Genomic DNA, 18,608 nt, shown 5'->3' with positions numbered 1-18,608 from the left:
TTCTACTTAAACACAGTATCTGAATACATTCACTATTCATCCTTCTTTCCAGACCTCTTAAATGTTCAGCTTAAAACAACTCCATGTACAATATTTCATTATTTATGATCTAAAATACATTAAAAAATATGAAATATTTACTAATAAGTGTCAAACAAACTTGGTAAAGTTTTCTCGGTACTGGATTCAGGCATAAAGAGATTTTAATGATATGATTACTGATAACACGATAAATAAGAACAAGTTCCTAAATTTGAAAAGTTGACAGCTTTTCTGAGTGAAAAATATTTATACAGCCTTTAGAAACTTTTCTCTTTTTGGAAAGAGATTGTTACTACAAACACTACAAATGGAACACTTATAAGGCAGGAAACCCACATGTATAGACAGACAAGCAGCCAACGAAACACTTCAAGGGGAAATTCATTTCACAACAAGTATTTTATTAATCTTCATAAAATTAGAAGCTGTTAACAGGCATGCTATTAACCTTTTCAGATATTTTTTTTTCAATGAAAGAAGTGAGATGTTTCAGCAGGGAACAAAAACAATGATTCTTTGTTAGCAAAATGCTTCCATTTTTCTGACTAGTACAGATGCTTACTCATTCCTTTTTCAAATTAAAGACCCACATCTTTGTTTCAGCTACAGTAATAAATAAAAGCCTGTACTAACATGCAGCGTGGGCTCCACGATTCAGCAGGCTGAACAGACGGATCTTGTGTGGGTTGGAGAGAAAAAAGATCTCAGGAAATTCTTGATGACGTTTAAAGATCCAGTAAGGTTCCGAATAAGGATTCTGCTTCCAAATTAGTGATGACAATGGAGACAGAAAGATGGAAGAGCATAACAAACCAGACATACTATCCTGTTACTAATGAACTGTATGCTGTATCTTTGGAAAGGGTGTTGGACTTAAAGGATCAATTTCCCAGTATTTTATCTCTGCGAACATGTTCATGCACCAGTAATGATATATGGAAATTATAATAATTGCATGTGTAATATGACTTTACCTTATTTACCCTACTTCTTAAAATGAGTTCTTCCATTCCTCAAGGGTCATATTTCTATAGGCTTTAGTTATAACTACAGGTAGATTAACAGCTTCTCCAAATCTTTATGTAATTAAGTTACATTGAGGTGGAAAGGAAACCATGCAACAGAGGAAATTAAAAATGATTACAGCTCATCCCTGATTGTAAGATTAAAATTAAAAACAGTGCTGACTTTGTAACCATTTGCATTTAATCTACAGGCTTGTGAAAAAATCCATTCATGAGGCCATTTTCAAAATTTTAACATTAAACCAGTACTATTTACACCCCTGGATATCCTAAAAAAAACAACTTATCATCTCATGGGATTGATGGACCTCACAAGAACCAAGGAAATCGTTTACACTTTTATTCACCTGCACACTTCACTACCCTATCAACAGATTTGAAAGATTTAACAGATTTTTAAAAATTGCATTTTAACAATGATTAAAGTTTCTTGATTTATAAACAGGCATAACTTTAAAGGCTTCATTTTAAAATTCTTTGCCATGGTCCTCCTCACTGCATTCAAGGCATTCACTCAGATGAGTGATTTGCTTAGGTGTGTAACATCAGCCATTAAAATGCATAAATATTTTGCACCCTTTTTCCAGATAAGAAACACAAACTGAAGACAAAGTTCAGGACACAAGTAAGGTAATTGAATAGGCAGATGTTTTATTTAATTTTCTGTTCAGGCTTTGGGTATTAACATTGTCAAACAGAGGCTGAGGTACTGGTGATGTTTCAATGACAGAACTAGTTTCCAGTTTCTTTGCATTGCGTCTGATCAGCACTCCAGCGTCTCTCCAGAGCTCTTCCTAAACCACAACTCCCCCTGCCCTGCACCGGCCCACACCCATTGACAAAGCATACAGAAAATCAGTAATGAACAAAGAGTTGCACTGGCACAACAGTCAAGCCAAAGTGGACTGTGATGTGTTTAGAAACCCTACATCTACTTCAAAATTACAATAGAGAAGCCTATATCAGCTTAGAATTTAGAAGTGTCACACATATTCCAATTCCACTAAGAAAGAAAAGAGAGAAGTTATTGTTCAGATAGAAATATTTTTAACAAGCTTTCTTTTTTCTTTTCTGTGTTCAAGGATATGCATTAAAAAGTCATGCTTCAAAACTAAGTTGTGAACATTACAATCTACAGCCTTTTAAATCAATGGCCCAATTGAACTTTTTGTTTAATATTTACTGTATATCGTGTTTCCTTGTGGCACACAATAAAGGCTTTAGACACTTGTATTTTTTTTACTATCAGGTGATTTTTTTTAAATGTACAAAAAAGTAGCAAAAGTTTACACTATTTTGTATAAGAAACCCAAGCTGCCAGACTATGTATATTAAAACCATATTGAAGAAGCAGGAGAGTGTTAAGAGCTCTTAAGCCAGTAGAAAGCCAGGAATCAACAGTACATAACAAGACTTGTCAAGCAGGATACGCAGCTTTGTTTCTGTTAAAGATCAAGGATAATAGAACCTTGTGTGTAGTAAGCAAGGCTCCTACAAGCATTTGATGTTTGTGGACGACATATCTTTTAATTATTAACAAGGATACATCCAATTGTATAGCAACAGGAAATCACGACAGCGATGAAACTGATCAACCAGGCACATTTTTTACCAGTACTTTAATCTTTACCAAAAAGCTATTTTGCACAGTCACTAAATACAGTTCCTTTATGGATGACAGAGAGACTGTGTGCCACAACTAATTGCAATTAGCAGTGCAAATATGAGCTTCTGTGCACGGTAGCAGTGATATCTTTTCTTTTTTTAAAAAAAGAAAAGGAATTAGAGGTAACTAAAATAAAACTAGAACTTTTCCAGACCATTGCACTGTACCACATACTGGGTAGAATCTGCAGTGAGTAACAGGAATATAAAGATTTAAAGTATGTTCTTGGAAAAGGGATCAAAAATAATGTAAGACACTAACTTAAAAAAACTAAATGACTTTTGTTTTAAAATAATTACAATAATAAAAAACAATCCGGTAAAAATAAATATTACAGAAATTGGTTAATTAAATGAACAAGTTAAATATCAACAAACATCTGAGCTAAAGTGTCATATTCAAGAAGGTTAAATCAAACTTTACAAACCTAGCAAAACCAAACCAGTGGAAGCCCTAAAGTATTAATGCTTCCAAAAAGGCAAATCTGCATATTTTGTCAGGTATCAAATGTGATACTTCCCTTACAAAACCTGCTCTCGCGTTAAATGAGATACACCCCACATTTATACAAGTTTACTTTCAATCAGTTCTGTGGATTCCAAGTTTAAAAAAAAAAATATAGAATAAGTATTAGGTGAAAACGGCAGGCAAACTGAAGATATCGTTTCCTTCAAAAGATCCCAATCAGAAAACCAGGTCATGTGATCAAAGTGTTAAAACATTTTATTTAAGAGTCATGCTCCGTAATAGTTCCATCACTGTTTCATCTCCTTTCCAAACATAATTCTTTTGTTCTCAATTTAAGGGATATCCAGTACCATCCCCCATTTCATTTATTATTTAAAAATTGTCTTAAAGATGAAAGGATACATGCCTCCTAATAAACTTTGCATTCTATCACCAAGAGAGGCAATTATTGCTCCATGATGATGTCTCTATACTCCCTTTAAAAACCAGATTACAATGTTATACAGTACGTTGTTATTTCAACATATTAATGTACATTATGTTTGCTTTCCATGTACTGAACTCAGTATGTTTATTATTTTAATCTCATCAAGGTGATATAAAGACCAGGGTGTGTACTACAGCTCTTCACACCAAGCCTAAAACAACTGCACTCCTTGATGTGCATTATTTCACAAATAATAAAATGAAACTCTGACATCTGTTGGAACAGTACAACAATTTCGTTACCCTTTAAAGATCACAAAACTCATCATTCCAGTCCATTGTTTGTGCTTGAGAAGCTAACGGGTCTTTTTTATGAGACAACAATGGTAACAAAAAAAAAAATTCCTTTCCTTTTTTTTTTATATGTAGTGTTTTGATGTTTTTCTGATGGGGAAAAATACAAGCTGATATTCACACTGCAGCTGATGGGAATGAGATAAGCAGTGGCATTTAATGACAGAGACAGAGAGAGAAAGAGCAAGAATGAGATACAAGGTATTAACACGAGCACCCCCCCTCACTGACGGGCTGTTCTGGTGGTTTTTCAAGCTTTATGTCGATCACTGGTAAAACTGTTAAGGAAGATACTGTATTATACAAAGACCAAAAACAATCAACACCTTTACTATTTACTGTAAAAAAAAAGTTAATTTACAAAATGCTTAAGTCTACATGTTGTTGCAATACAAGACCGAGTTTAAGGCTATTTCCTAAAATCTGAAAATTTTTAAACTGATTTATTTATTGTTACTGATTAAACAAATGAACATTCCAGGTGACGTACCTTTGCATGATGATAGATGTGGATTAAAATGCAAAAAAAACAACCTTGCTTTAAGTGTTCTGGGAAATGAGCTGGGGATAATTAGCTCTTCGCTAAACTAGGGCAAGAAAACCCGGGTATCAACAAAAATTCCTTCCTACTAAATTCCACACTTCCCCAGCTTTTAGCTGTAAGGAATACTCAGAGGTACAAGTCATAGGTTTATTCCATGCTGAAAAGAGAAGAAAGAGAACAATGTTTCGGCTGTGAGCCTTCTTTGGGTGTGAATATACTCAGAGGTATTTTAGTACGTCAAAGATTTCCACAACCTTAGGAAAAACACCGAAGGTTAATTTAGAAAGAAAATCACATAAAGGCTCCTGATGGTTCAGCCATAAAGATACTCTTTTGAAGTGCAGGTTGATCTCCATGGTCAGGGCTACCTCATTAATTCAGTGTGAACAGGATGCCCCAAGAAACTGCGTACAATTGGCTAAATGCTGTCAGGTTTGGATGGCTAGAGTGACCACTGTGACTTGCCAGGTGTCTGGAAATTTAAAGTGCTGGCAGTGATGCAGCACTCCTCCATCTGATACTAGCTGTGGGCACTCAACAGTGCATGCGTCAGAGGCAAGTAAGCACAATATGTATCCTTTTTGCTTTGCAGTGGCAATGAGCAAAGCTGCTTACTCGGAATTTCAAATTTATCATCATGTCCTTCTTTTCAAGTACGTCTTCAATGTAATTATCATAAAATATTGATCCGCAAAGCTCGTGTTTAGCTCAACTACTAAAAACCTAAAGGAAGCAATATGAGAACCTAGAAGTTGCTGTTCCAAATACAGTCCCTGCCAATAACTGCATGTGGACTGGAGCACAGAAGAAAAATCAAATTCAGTCTAGCTGCTTTTAAACCATGAACACAGAAGCTGTTAAAAAGGATACTGTCTTCCCTGCTCTTGTCCTGTGTGCTTTCCATTCCAGGTAAGGCAGCAGCTACACGTCGGAATAGCTGTGGGGAAAAGAACAGAGCTCTAGGGTTATCTGGTAGACAACCACTGCAGAGAAATAAAACAGCCTCAGGCAGGAACATTTTGGATGTCTGATTCAGATTGGCTAATTGGCACTGGCAACTGTAAAGCTTTGCTGATACATGAACTGCTAATCACGTTTAAAAAAGTCAAATGGGCAATGTTAGGTTGAAGGATAAATAATAATTGTGCACGGAAGCTAAAATAAACAGCTATTTATTACCATATTCTTATTTTAAAACATTACTCTGTTCATTGCATTCATTGCTTTAATTTGTAAACTCGTCAAAAACTATAAGCAAGTTTTAAGATACTAAACCTGTAAGTCTCAGAAGACGTGTGATCAAAATAAAAAAAAAAAACAGTGAACTAATAAAGTATTATAAAGAACAATTAGAACCAAAGTCAGATTCAACAGTCAAAGCTTCACTCAGAGATTCAGAAAAAAAACAGATCGGTTCTACCAAGCAGTGCAAATCCTTCCTTAAGGCAGAATCAAATCTTAAAACAGACCCTTTAAAGCAAAGAAAAAATACATTGATATCAAGATTGTTTTTCCAAGGTTCTTAAATGTATTGGGTGTTTGGAGACTTTGGTAATCAGATTTTTACACTCTTATTTAGCACCATCTTATGAGATAGTTTTACCCAAACCCAGAAATGTTATGACAGCTTTTTTTTCTCCCAAATCCAGATCCAAATTGTAAAAAAATAATCATACATTAGGGTACATTTTACGAATGTTTCCATTTACATTAACACTTTAAATCTTCAATGATAAAAAATACCACACCAAAGACCGGAAGTGCCGGTACGTATGCCTACAATATGCATAAGAGAAGCTGTGATTGAAGACATGTTTATCAATACAAAGTTATGTAATCAAATGTGGTCATATGGTCAGCAAAAAACATGGATTAAAGGCTTGCATTTTTTTCCTGAGCTCTGATAATTCAGGAAGTATTCTTTTTAAAAATGGCATTAAGTTCCTGTAACAAAGAACTGCTTTAAAACAGAAAAGAAGCACTCTATAAAAGTGATCAGGAACAAAAAAGCAAAAAAAAAATGTAACTTCAGAACCATATGGACACATTTGAAGTTATGCAGAAACTTTTGGAAATAACTGCATTATGGTTAAGTTACTGGATTCAGATCCTGTCACAGATTCTAGATACAAATGAAACTGTAGGTCATGTGACACCAAAACCTGTGTAGCAGTTGGGAAATTTTTCAGTTGTCATTCCTAGCCATGCATTATGCATTGTCTTCGGGTCCTGAAGCATGAATTTTACTTTGGTTCGGAACTGGGCTTTTGAGTTTTTTTAAGGGTACCTATATATAAAATGAATTACTATTTACTAACTTCACTCAGTATTATGGATCAAAATCATTGACCACAGCTGGCAAATGTCTCAAGTTGAGAGGCTGATGACCTGAAGGCTATAGATCTCATTCAGGACTCTAAGTGGAACATTTACCAGATGAGACACTCAGAGATCCCATGCTTTTTCTCTAAATTAATACTATGACGTTGATATACTTTTGTCTGATTCTACCTCCTTCTACTTTACACAGAAATGAATTATGGAATCATACAAGGCTCAGTGTCCATTTACACGACTGTTTTACTTTATATGAATAAGAGCACAGACAGTGACCTTTCCATAATCCAATAAAACCCAATATATCAACCATAAATGGTGTGACCAGTGAAGAAATGATAGTTAAGTCATGCAGATTTAAAGTATGGACAGAAATAGTGAAAAGGTTAAAAGAAATCAAGAATAGTTCTCGGCTGTAACACTTTTCTTAGAAGTACTGATGAAAACTGGTAAAGAGTACATGGCCCTAATACAGAATTGTCAAACTGTGATTCTCTGTCCCACACTAAAACAGCATGCTCTACCTGCTTGACATTGTAGCCTGTCTTTGCACTTGTTTCAATAAAGAGAACATTCAGCTCTTTGGCTCTCTGCTCTCCCTCCTCAGTGGTTATTTGCCTGTACGGGAGGCAAGACACAGGGACAAAAACAACAAAACAAAAAAAAAACATAAACAAAAAAAGTAAAGGAAAATACACACTGTGTCATCTGCTTGCTGCTGTAGCCAAATCTAAAGCACAGTGTAGAGGACGAGCCTGAGAATACAGACTTCTAGTAGGTTTTCACCTGCATTACAATACTCTAACAACTAACGAACTTCGAAATACGATTAACTTTAGAAGATTTTTCACCAAATTCATTTTTGATTAAATCTGTCTAAAACAATTATTTTTATTTTGCATCATTTTTCTTCTCGCTTATTTAATGGGCTATGGACAGGTATGTGCGTAATTAAACATTTTTCCTCATAAATAACAACTACCGCTTATGTTACACGTACCTAAAAGAATAGGATGTGGAACCATCATGACTGCACTTTCATGAGCTATGATAGATGGAAGCATGGATATGCAGCTATACAATTCTGAGCTACAAAACCAGAAATTATCCCACTATTCTATAAAATTTTAATTTTAATTGTTGAAATTTCCTCTTTAGAAATGTATAACAGCAGCAAACATAATTCACAGTGTCCAATTACTGCACAGACTCACCTGTTTAACATTGTATCCTGCTTTAGCACTAGTTTCAATAAACATTACATTCAGCTCTTTGGCTTTCCTCTCGCCCTCTTCGATAGATACTTGCCTGTAGCAAATAGAATGTCAAAAGGTGCGATATATATGCATATGCATTGAAACAAGAATCTTTTGAATTTAAATATTTTAGACTACAAAAAAATGTGTTAGTGTCTATACTGACACCGATAAATGAAAAAATGTATGATGCCCAAAAGATGTTCATATGTAAAAAGCATTCATATTAATGAAATGCTAACAAAAAGGTATCCGCAACTGTAAGGACTGCAAATGTACTGTAAACCACGCTTCCGCAAACAAAGGTTATGAGAGGTATTGATACAATAAGAGGTATTGGTACAATAATATGATAAATGTAAATTACTGAAATGAGTCATACTGAGGTATCCAATTATGTGCTGTCTTCATGAACAAGCCTGTTTAAGCGTTACCTTGTATTGCTAATTTAATGGTTATAATTTAAGTAGGAATTAAATCACAGAGACTTCCATGTATAATTATTTAGGATTTGCTACATTTTTACATCTAAATTAAATTGACAAAAAAGGCCAGAACCTTTTTGGATAACTTAAATTAAGAAAACTACAAACTAGAGAATACTATTCAATAAAAGATAACTGACACTTTGTAAATGTGTACTGTTTTCCAAGAATCATATTATTTAATACACATACAACAGTCACATAGCACAGTTGCTGAAGCCTCTAGACTGAAAGATGGTCACTCAGGGTTTGGTTTAAACAGATGAACTGGAACAAAGAAATGATGGGACCCAGGGTGCTTTTAATGGAGTATGGACTAGATCAACACAGGTCCATGGCCATACCTTTTATCAGCAAGATCTGTCTTATTTCCAACCAGCATAATGATGACATCACTTCCTCTCTCCGTTCTGACATCATCAATCCATTTTGTGGTTTGTTGGAAAGAATTTACATCTGATAGGAAATAACGAAGTTAATCACTCTTTTTGATGGAGACTGTGAACAAAGTGATTACTGTGATATCAACAGGACAATACTCTGAATCACTAAATTGACAGAATCCTCTCATTGACCTTTACGTAGTAACCATTATTCACGTCACTCATGTACAACTCAGGTTTCTGGTGAAAATAACCCTGCAAACAATGCATCAAGATTATTTTTAAATGATCAGCAGTTAAAAACTTTGGAAAATAAGTTAATAGCTTTGCAGAACACAAGGTAGGTAAAATAACAGGAAGGTTCTATGAACTTGAGCTGTGCATTCCTTGTAAAGATGAACCTAGAATACCAGAGGTCAGATGAAATCCACAAAGAAAGAGAAAAGAAAATTTAAGTTTTGTAATGAAACAGATCTTCCATTTCCAGCAAAATTAATAAAACACAACAGACCATCAACATTATTTAAGAAGAGTTGGCATGCAATCATTTAAAACTATAAAGGTTTTGTCAATATACATGTAAAGAAAGACAAAAGAAAATCAAAAGTTTTGTAATGAAACAGATCTTCTATTCCCAGCAACGTTAATACAACAGACCATCAGCATTATTTAAAAGGACTTTGGACACATTCATTTAAAACTATGGATGTGTCCAGGTCTCAGGAACATAAATGTAACACTGGCAAGTTATTTAAAAAACACTTCATCAGTAGAAGTGGAATTAATTGTGCATGGATATCAAGCATGCAAATTTCATAGAAATAAAAAGTGCATGGAAATTAAAATAACATTAAATCTTCAAACAACATCCTTGCAGAGTGTGGAAGACTCAATTTTACAATGAAGAGAAAATGGTTTGAGTTCCTTACAATGAGTAAAATAGAACAGAAATATACAAACCTAAAAAATTCTAATAGGAAAAAAAAGAGGAGCCATTAACCAATCATGCATTAACAGGTATTCATCTACAAAAGCCTTTTGAATAGGTTTTTATTGACATTTTTCTAATTTTCTGATGCACTGGACCAATTTCATGTTTTTGTTTCAAGCTGTCTGTATACTAGACAAGTGACCCATACAAAGTGTTCTCTTTTTAAACCCTTCAGTACTGATAAGAATCACGACATACAAGCAGCGGAGACATTCCCTCAGGGCTTAATAGGGAACTTTGGAAATCTTTATGAGCTCTGGATGCTGATGTTTTTTATATGCACATAAATAGGGTACAGAACGATAAATTCACTTGAGAGTTGAACGGCAATTACAGGAATAAAGCTGCACTAATGCCACTTGACATTCTTGGTGCAGGCTTTGTTGAGGTAGCACATGTGCTAGGAAGCAATTCTGCATTTCCAAGATAACCTGCTTATATTCAGATGTATCCTGCATCTGCTTCACCATACCAAAATAGGAGATAGTAATTAAAGTCGAAAAAGGGAAAACAATGAATAAAGAGCAACAGTAAATTACCTATAATAATCTATAATAATAAACAATTCAACCTGCCCTATAATTACAATTGACAATTATAGTCTAAAAATATTTTTTACACACTACAAAAAGCATCTGTATTTTGTTTAAGTAAACAAATGCTTGTTTTATGTCTAAAGGTATTAAGGAGGAAATTCGATTATCAAAGCAGAACTTGCTATAAAAGCTCTGTTCTTTCAAGTTAGCTGTGCGAAGAAAGTATTTTATTCATTCCTTACATAACATTAAATGCTAGAATTTTATTTACAGGCTCAATGTAAAATCCAGACAGAAAAAATGTTATAAAAAAGGCTGTAATTGAGCTGTATTATTTCTTCCTAAACTTCCAACATGCTGCTCTTGCCTTACGCAGTCATCCTCCAGTTTGACTAGCTAATGCTTTTAAACATTAGTCTACAGAGACCGCACATAGTTTAAACCCAATAAAGGCACTGCTAACATGCACGTATTAGCTTTTAAGCAGTGGAGAATCAATTTTCTAATTAGTGTTCTGAGAATAAATAATTAAGGAGAAGAAACCTTATGCTGTACATGACCACCCCAGTTAGAACATCTAAAGTAAACATCCGACTGCAGTTCTGTGCGGCACTGTTCATATGACAGACCTTTCAAAAACAATGCACTCAGACTTACTCATGCAAACTATGTTTGATGATTTGAGTGCACTTTATTTGGAAGATAGGTCCAGTGGCCACACATTGATTTTAAATTCAAGGATAAAAGCTTTATGGATTGACAACACCTTTCTCCATGCTCTGTAATTTCCTCGACATTACAGCATTCTCAGTGAGTCACCGGACAGGACTGACTTGGCAGCATTTATATTTACTATTCATGTCAGCCAAAATGAACTGCTTGAAAGTATGGAAAAGGTTTTTTTTTTCCCTCAAAGCAAAAACAGAGCCTTATTTTCTTCAAGGGTCTCTAGATTGATTCTCTTTGTAACCTTGCAAGATCACTTTCAGTCCCCTACAGAAATGTCCCTAAAGACAGACGATAAGAATAACAAAATAGATATGTAAAAAGGGAAACCTGACAAAACAATCTATTACTTTGAATAATAAAGGTGGGTTCACCATCCCTTGACAAAGGACACTTAACTTCAAGTGGTGTATAAAGATATTACAAAACAAGCAAATGGATTAACACTGCCCTGTGTGGGCTGTACAGCAAATCATATAAGCATTTGTATTTATACCATAAGATACCGATAATAAGCTCATTTTTAAATTTAGCCTATAAAAAATGTCACCCAAAACAACACTGCTTTTGCAGAATCTTACTCTATTTAATTATTGTCAATTTACTAGTCTTGTAAATCACAATCCTAACATATATAAGTAACCATAGTTTAGGTCCTTGATATTAATACCGCTAATGTTGGAGGGGGAACATGACAAGGAGGGTATTTTTTTCTGTCTCTCACCTCAGCTCTGGTGTACTGCTAAAGAAGTTACCAACAGAACACACCTGCAAGCACTTCCAGCCCCCCCACTGTGTAACACTGAAATATTTTAAATCTCCTAAGTGTTTAATACATAGTCATTACCTTCAATGAACATTATTTTAAAAAAAGGAAAAATTACATTTTGTAGGTATGCCTACATTCAATCACTAGGCTAATCTTGTTTATGAATAAATGTTATAGGGACAATTAAATTATTCAAGTTGTTCTACTCATAATTACATTATAATGTAGATTTAGTATTGACACTGAGTAGTAAGCAAAGGGGTGTGGGCTTGGTTAAGTGATATTACTATTACTTTACATAACTAAAACAAATTGTATTCTTCTCCACTAATAATAAAAATCTAAATCTCATAAAATAATTTTCATTTAAAAAGCGGTTTGAAATTGACCCCTTTAACCAAAAAAGGGCACAAACCGAAAAGCAGTCTTACTACGGTGGGCCTTGAGGAAGAAGTAATGATGGGGAAAGAGAAATTAATCCATGCCGATCTGAAGCCAAATTTGTCAGAACATCAAAAGGACCCCACTCACTTGTTATATCATAGACAACAACTGCCACAGTGGAGTCACGAATGTAGCTAGGAATCAAGCTCCTGAATCGTTCCTGCCCTGCTGTGTCCCACAACTGCAGCCGCACCTGGCACATCAGGTAGACAACAGCAAAAAAAAAAAAAAAAAAGAGGCAGCGATAAGAAACGGGAACCCCCGGAATGAGATACCTACTTGTGATATCGTAAACTACAACAGCTGCAGCGGAATCGCGGATGTAACTGGGAATGAGGCTGCGGAAGCGCTCCTGGCCCGCAGTGTCCCAGAGCTGCAACCTGATCTGTGGGATGGGAAAAATTATACAGAACGAACAAAGAAAAAAAAAAATCGAAACCAAAGAAATAAAAAATGATAAAAAGAACATGGTAAAAGACGGCGAGAAAAACTGCCCAAATTAAAAGCAAAAAGGCATGCAGGGGTTCAGAATAACGCAAACGAGAAAGACAGGCGTCTGGTAACGAAGGAAGACCTTTTCAGAAATTCCTTTTCATCCAATAGTTTGATTGGAACAGACAAATAATATAAAGCTTGGGGACGGGGGTAAAAGGGAGCAGTAAAGGGTTGAAGAAAACCCTTCACTAACAAAAAAAAAACGTGGAGTTTGCTTAAGGACACATCATTCCCTGCAGCAGCAGCAATCAAAATTAATGACATGAACAGCCTAATATATGGAAATGAGGTGCAGGCAAGTCTCGGGGCTTGTTCTTTCCCTGCCAAAACGGCAGGCTCAAAACACCCTGGTAGCAAATGCTGAATTAAAACTGTGAGAGCAGACAATGCACAGGGATCTGTGTATATGAACACTTGTCTTGCATTTAAATTACAAAGGAACACAAGACTTGTGGTTTACGTATTTCTCCAGTGCTATTGTTTCAGCTTCATCTATTGATAAATATCCCACACATTATAGAGGATTGTTCTACATTACTACCTTCAGTGGCAAAAGTGTACGTTCTTTTATTTTATTTTTTGAATGTACTCCTACCTCCTATTTCAAGAAATATTCAATATATAAGCAAATCATGGCAGCACCATCTTGAGAAATCAAATGTCTGCATCATTTCTGGAAACAAAACAAAACATTCAATGCCACTTACTGTTCTGTCTTCAAGGTACATTGTTTTTGACAAAAAATCTATTCCTATTGTTGCCTGAGGAGGGAAAAAGAGGAAAAGGTAATTGAGAAGTGCAGAGCAGCGCAGCACAGTTCCTGTCCCTGAATACCAAAACCCTGAAAATATCAACACTGATGATGAAAAAGACAAAATAATCCAGACAGGATTTTGTTTAAAAGACTCAATGTACACTGAGCATCAAAGGAAACATGTACTTATAAAAGCAACTGATTCAGACAATTATCATAAAAATGACACTTTTTGCTTCAGGTGCGCACAAATTTTATTGAAAGGAGAAGATACGGTCAATTTCAATATCTGTCCTCGAAAGGGTTATACGGTAAAAGACAGTCTAGTTGCAACTGTGGCCACTGCCTGATGCCCTAAAAGCCCTTCATCTCATTCATGCTTTGTGCAATACTGTCTGGGGGGATTCTGTCCCATTCCTCTCACATACCCTGGACAAGCGCATGTCCACAAGAACTAGATGCCACACATCATTCCAGAAATGTTCCCTGGTGTTCAGCTCCGGTGAGTAGGGCATAATCTCGTAAAAGTGACAGTCACATTATCATCTCATAAGAAAGTCCCTGTTTCACAAGCAGCATGAGAACATACATATTGCTGCTGGAAAATGATCAGGTCTGGATGAGCCTGCCAGAAAAGGCAGTAAGTTCGTTCCGAGGAATTGATCAATGTAGCGCTCTGCAGTCGGGTTGTCAGCAATCACTTGTTGCAACAGAGATTTATGCAACAGTCAAAGTCACTTGAGTCGACCACAGTCAGCCATGAATGATAAATCAAAAAGCTCAGATCATTTCATCATTATCTAAAATACGAAGACTTTATTTTTCTAAAAATGTGAATGCATAACTAGGGATTTTTTTTGGATGATCAATACGGTAATTTGTCTGCTGCAGATACGCACAATTCTAACCAATTACTGTTACTAATAAAAACTAAATGGCTGCTGTGTTATTATTAAAAAGGACTTAATGAAAAGGAAGTTTACCTTGAAAGTACAATAGTGTTGAGTTTCTTTTTTTGTGAAGGGTTTGTTTCCTACATGTTCTCACTGCTAATAGGACATATACATGACTGTGACCAGCTGTGCAATCCTAGGTTATTAGGTTGGTCCTGATCCTGCAATTACCCAACTTGGGTCTGAAGGTGTGACCTAAAACGTAGGTTGGGTGAGGGCTGCCTTTTCATCTTGGAAATGTTTGAACTTGACAAAAGGCAGCTGTGCGGCAGCAGTCCAGGATCAACCTGGAGCATAAAAGTGAAAGGGCCTAGGACTTGAAGGCAAAAGACCTGTGCAAACATGATTCAAGTGTACACATCGTATGTTGAACATGCTTTATGACATGAACAACTCTGGATGGAAAAAGACTTCTTTCGATAAATTCATCAATTGCAAAAGCCATCAATTCCCAGACAGTCCTAGAGAGTGACAGCAGGACTGAGCCTCCTTGGCCTCCTTATCAAAATCAGTGCTGATCCCATCTTACAATTACCTTTAATCAGTGCTGAAACAATGTAAAAACAACAGTGGACACAAAGCACAAGAAAATCAATTAAGGATAAGCCTACATAAAAAACTACTGGTGAATTTAGCTACAGAAATGATCGGTTCCTCTGAAGGGTTATTTGTACTTCATTGCTCTCCTAACAAAACCAATATAAGTTTGATTAAAATGGGAAATAAGATTAAAGAGACACACCCAAAGGAACAATAGGGCTTACACTTACCTGGTAGGTGTTATCAAAACTGTCATACATGAATCGGGTGATCAATGAAGTTTTTCCAACTAGAAAAGAAGAAATTATTATACACCAGTAAGCTATTATGTAACTACTCATAACGAGTGATGATTTGAAAAAAACAAAGCACGCATACATAACATGGCATCCAGCAATACAATTAATAAAGATCTCTGCTCCACCATATCACTGACAGCTCATCAATGAAGAAGGTGATTCTCCCAAGAAACCGATTTCACAGTTTTAGCATGGAGACAGTTTTAGGTGACAATTTAATTAAAAGTGTGCAAAGCACAACAAATGTCACTGCCTTCTCTTTTTGCCAACACTTCATTAATTTAATCTGTGTACTGTGGACTCTAATCAGTTTGAAATACGAACAAAGAAACAGTGTCTAGCTGCACAAGTTGCATTCGGAAAGACTAAGTAAGCCTACCATTTCTAAGCCAGTCAATGATTCAGACTGACCACAACGAATAAAGATATTACTATATCTTCGCTGTGAAGTTACTGAATAAATTTAATAAAGCAGGATTAAGAAAACAGATGTCCTTTGTATTATACTGGTTCCTATAGCTCGCACACCAATTAACTGTTCTGAGAGAACGTATACACTGTAGATTGAACCTACCCCATTCTGCCTACTTTATGATGCTAACAGAAGGCACTTCTTTTTGAATATTACTATTTAAACAGAATTCTGCATGAGCATCAGAGTAGTGCTGGCAGTAAAGTTTCTTCATAAGGGTAACATTTAATTTTTAGGGTAAGTTATTCGAAAGCTCTAGGCAATTTTATGAGCATATAAAGAATGAACACCTTTGAAACAGCATTTCTGAAGAAGTAAGAGGATGGAAATTGCTGCAGGTAATTTCTCAAATGTGTGGAATTCCAAGGAATTGATGATGTGTTCGCTTATACAAAATGCAACAAATACATCTTTGCGGCTTTGACAGATATAATCACCAGCATAACATTTTGCATCCTCTTCATTAGCTTCATGGATATGTTTCTGACCTCATTTTAAACGTACAGCTAGGGGTGGGCGGTATAACCGGTATAGACGACCGGAATAGAACCGGTAGAGACAAACATTTATATAACTATGAAGGAACGAGTAATACGTTTATTCCATGCTGAAAAGAGAAGAAAGAAAACGCAACGTTTCGGTCGTGGAGCCTTCTCCTCTTTTCAGCATGGAATAAACCTATTACTTGTTCCTTTGAAGCTTACGCATGCTGACGCAGCTACCCACCTGAATTTATAACTATACTAGTACTACATACAGTATGAGAACGAGCAAAGGTTAATTCCAAGCTGAAAAGAAGAAAGAAAAAAACCTGTTCTGGCTGTTGAGCCTTCTTCAATTGGAAATATGCTGAGTGTATATACTGTACAGTGACAAAGAACATCAAAGTAACAACGGCAGTTCCTACTGTGATCTGAATAATAGTATACATCACACTTCCCGGCTAGTGTTGGGGCACGCCTAACTAACGGTCCAACTAGAACCGGAATATAATAATACAATATTATTCATGCTTTGCAACAAACTCAAAGTGCTGTACAACACACAACAGAAGCTAAAGAAAAGAAGGGCCATTGCAAAATGCTTCATTTTTCCAACTTAACTGACCTGAATTGGTTAGTTCTTTCAGAGTATAATGCCCCTTGATCATGTGTAGCATCTTGATATTAATTTTGATGTCACTTCAAAATTAAAAGGAAATGAAGTGCTTATTTCCATTTATTCAAACTCTTGTTTTTGCTTACCATAGGCTAAAACACACGTCTACAGTTACAGACAGAGCACATGTAAAACAAAATTGCAAGAACAGGGAAATTTCTGTATATATTACTGAGAAAACTAATAGCTCTAAAGACAGAGAACCCTGTGTACAATAAAAAAGTATATTGATCTCATTTTATTTTTCCCTACTTGGCTCTGAAAATGTACTGATGCTGTATTTTTCCCCCCCATTACTACTTATTGAAAATGTGGTTGACTCTCAAAACAGCAGCCGCATAATTTAACATCTTCACTGAGCAGTCAGACTTAATTTTTAGTTTTCTTCAACTTTTTCCATGTAAACATTAATTTTACTTTATTATCCGGCTACAGGAAAGAGGTTTCTCACTGACAAAATTTTTTTTTTTTTTTTAATATTAAGGTTGTGATTCCACACCTTGCTCAGGGCAAGAGCAAGTAGCAGTGATTATTAATAATAAAATAGCAACAAGAGAAAAGATAGCTTTTGCTCATGGAGATGTTACTCAATTCCTGCTATACTCCTGATCCTGATACATCATACTGGTGTCTTTTAAATGGCAGGACATTAAGAAAGGACAGGAAAGTGATACAAATTACCCCTTGACTGTCACTGATTGCACTGCAAATATGACCCATGTATTCCTATAAAACAACACTTTGCCATCTTCACATTCAAATGATTAAAGATACTAACTATTATACAGAGTATATTGATTTTATAATCTGCTGTGTTATTAATGTCCCAAGCAGTAATACAAGACTATTGACCTTCTGCTTGGTAAAATCAATCGGCTTACTATTCTCTTCTTGTTGCAGCTATTGTTCAAAAAGACCCCTTAATAAGTTCCTAGAATTATCTAGTCTTCGCCATTAAGTTCTGTGACCACGAGAAAGCCTTTGTGTACAATAAAGGTCTAAACTTACAAGTAAACTGAAAGTTGACAAAACATGACAACTTCTTCTTCTTGATGATGAAGCAAGCCTGATGCAAATGAATCATGCGGCACTCCAGCAGTCGTGAGGCTCTTATTAACTGTTTTTATCATTGTGGTGTGTGATTTGGGTTATCAGGGAAATACAAGCGGTGCATGGATTCACACACCATTATATTCATGACTTGAATAAGCTCAGCTACAGTAGGTACAGCAGTTCAGTTGCAGATGAAACGGGTCTTCTCCTACATGTGAAATGTTTTAGTATCCTTTGGAATATAAAGCGCTATATAAATACAATTAATCATTATAATCTAGAGTGTAACACTTGGTTTTGCTGTGTACCCACTTGGACCAAATCGATGTCCAAGTTAAACCATAAGCCAGGGACAGATGAAGTACTGTAAACCATTCCTGGCCATGCGGTACTGCTGGTCAACAGGCTCCGGGAACACAGCCGATACTGCGG

General features: G+C 35.7%; 1 protein-coding gene across 4 annotated transcripts in view; it reads right to left on the bottom strand.

Moving 5' to 3' along the window:
* Nucleotides 1–422: 422 nt before the first annotated feature.
* rab6a (RAB6A, member RAS oncogene family) overlaps nucleotides 423–18,608 on the bottom strand; it is a 39,779-nt gene continuing 21,593 nt past the window's right edge. The window contains exons 2-8 of one of the 4 annotated variants that reach the window (XM_088920235.1): nucleotides 15,425–15,483; nucleotides 13,655–13,708; nucleotides 12,540–12,645; nucleotides 8,948–9,059; nucleotides 8,077–8,170; nucleotides 5,396–5,462; nucleotides 423–4,250 (exon numbers count right to left, since the gene is read on the bottom strand). In XM_088920235.1, coding sequence (XP_088776361.1) covers nucleotides 4,186–4,250; nucleotides 5,396–5,462; nucleotides 8,077–8,170; nucleotides 8,948–9,059; nucleotides 12,540–12,645; nucleotides 13,655–13,708; nucleotides 15,425–15,483 — 557 coding nt within the window. In that variant the 3' untranslated portion in view covers nucleotides 423–4,185. Of the gene's footprint in view, nucleotides 4,251–5,395; nucleotides 5,463–7,386; nucleotides 7,481–8,076; nucleotides 8,171–8,947; nucleotides 9,060–12,539; nucleotides 12,646–12,731; nucleotides 12,838–13,654; nucleotides 13,709–15,424; nucleotides 15,484–18,608 lie in introns of all 4 variants that reach the window. The other 3 variants (XM_088920236.1, XM_088920238.1, XM_088920237.1) reach the window with 3 other exon arrangements.

This window comes from Atractosteus spatula, chromosome 7, assembly GCF_055471065.1.
Source record: "Atractosteus spatula isolate fAtrSpa1 chromosome 7, fAtrSpa1.hap1, whole genome shotgun sequence".
In the NCBI taxonomy this organism is placed as follows: Eukaryota; Metazoa; Chordata; class Actinopteri; order Semionotiformes; family Lepisosteidae; genus Atractosteus; species Atractosteus spatula.
This window is presented reverse-complemented; position numbering and strand designations above follow the sequence as displayed.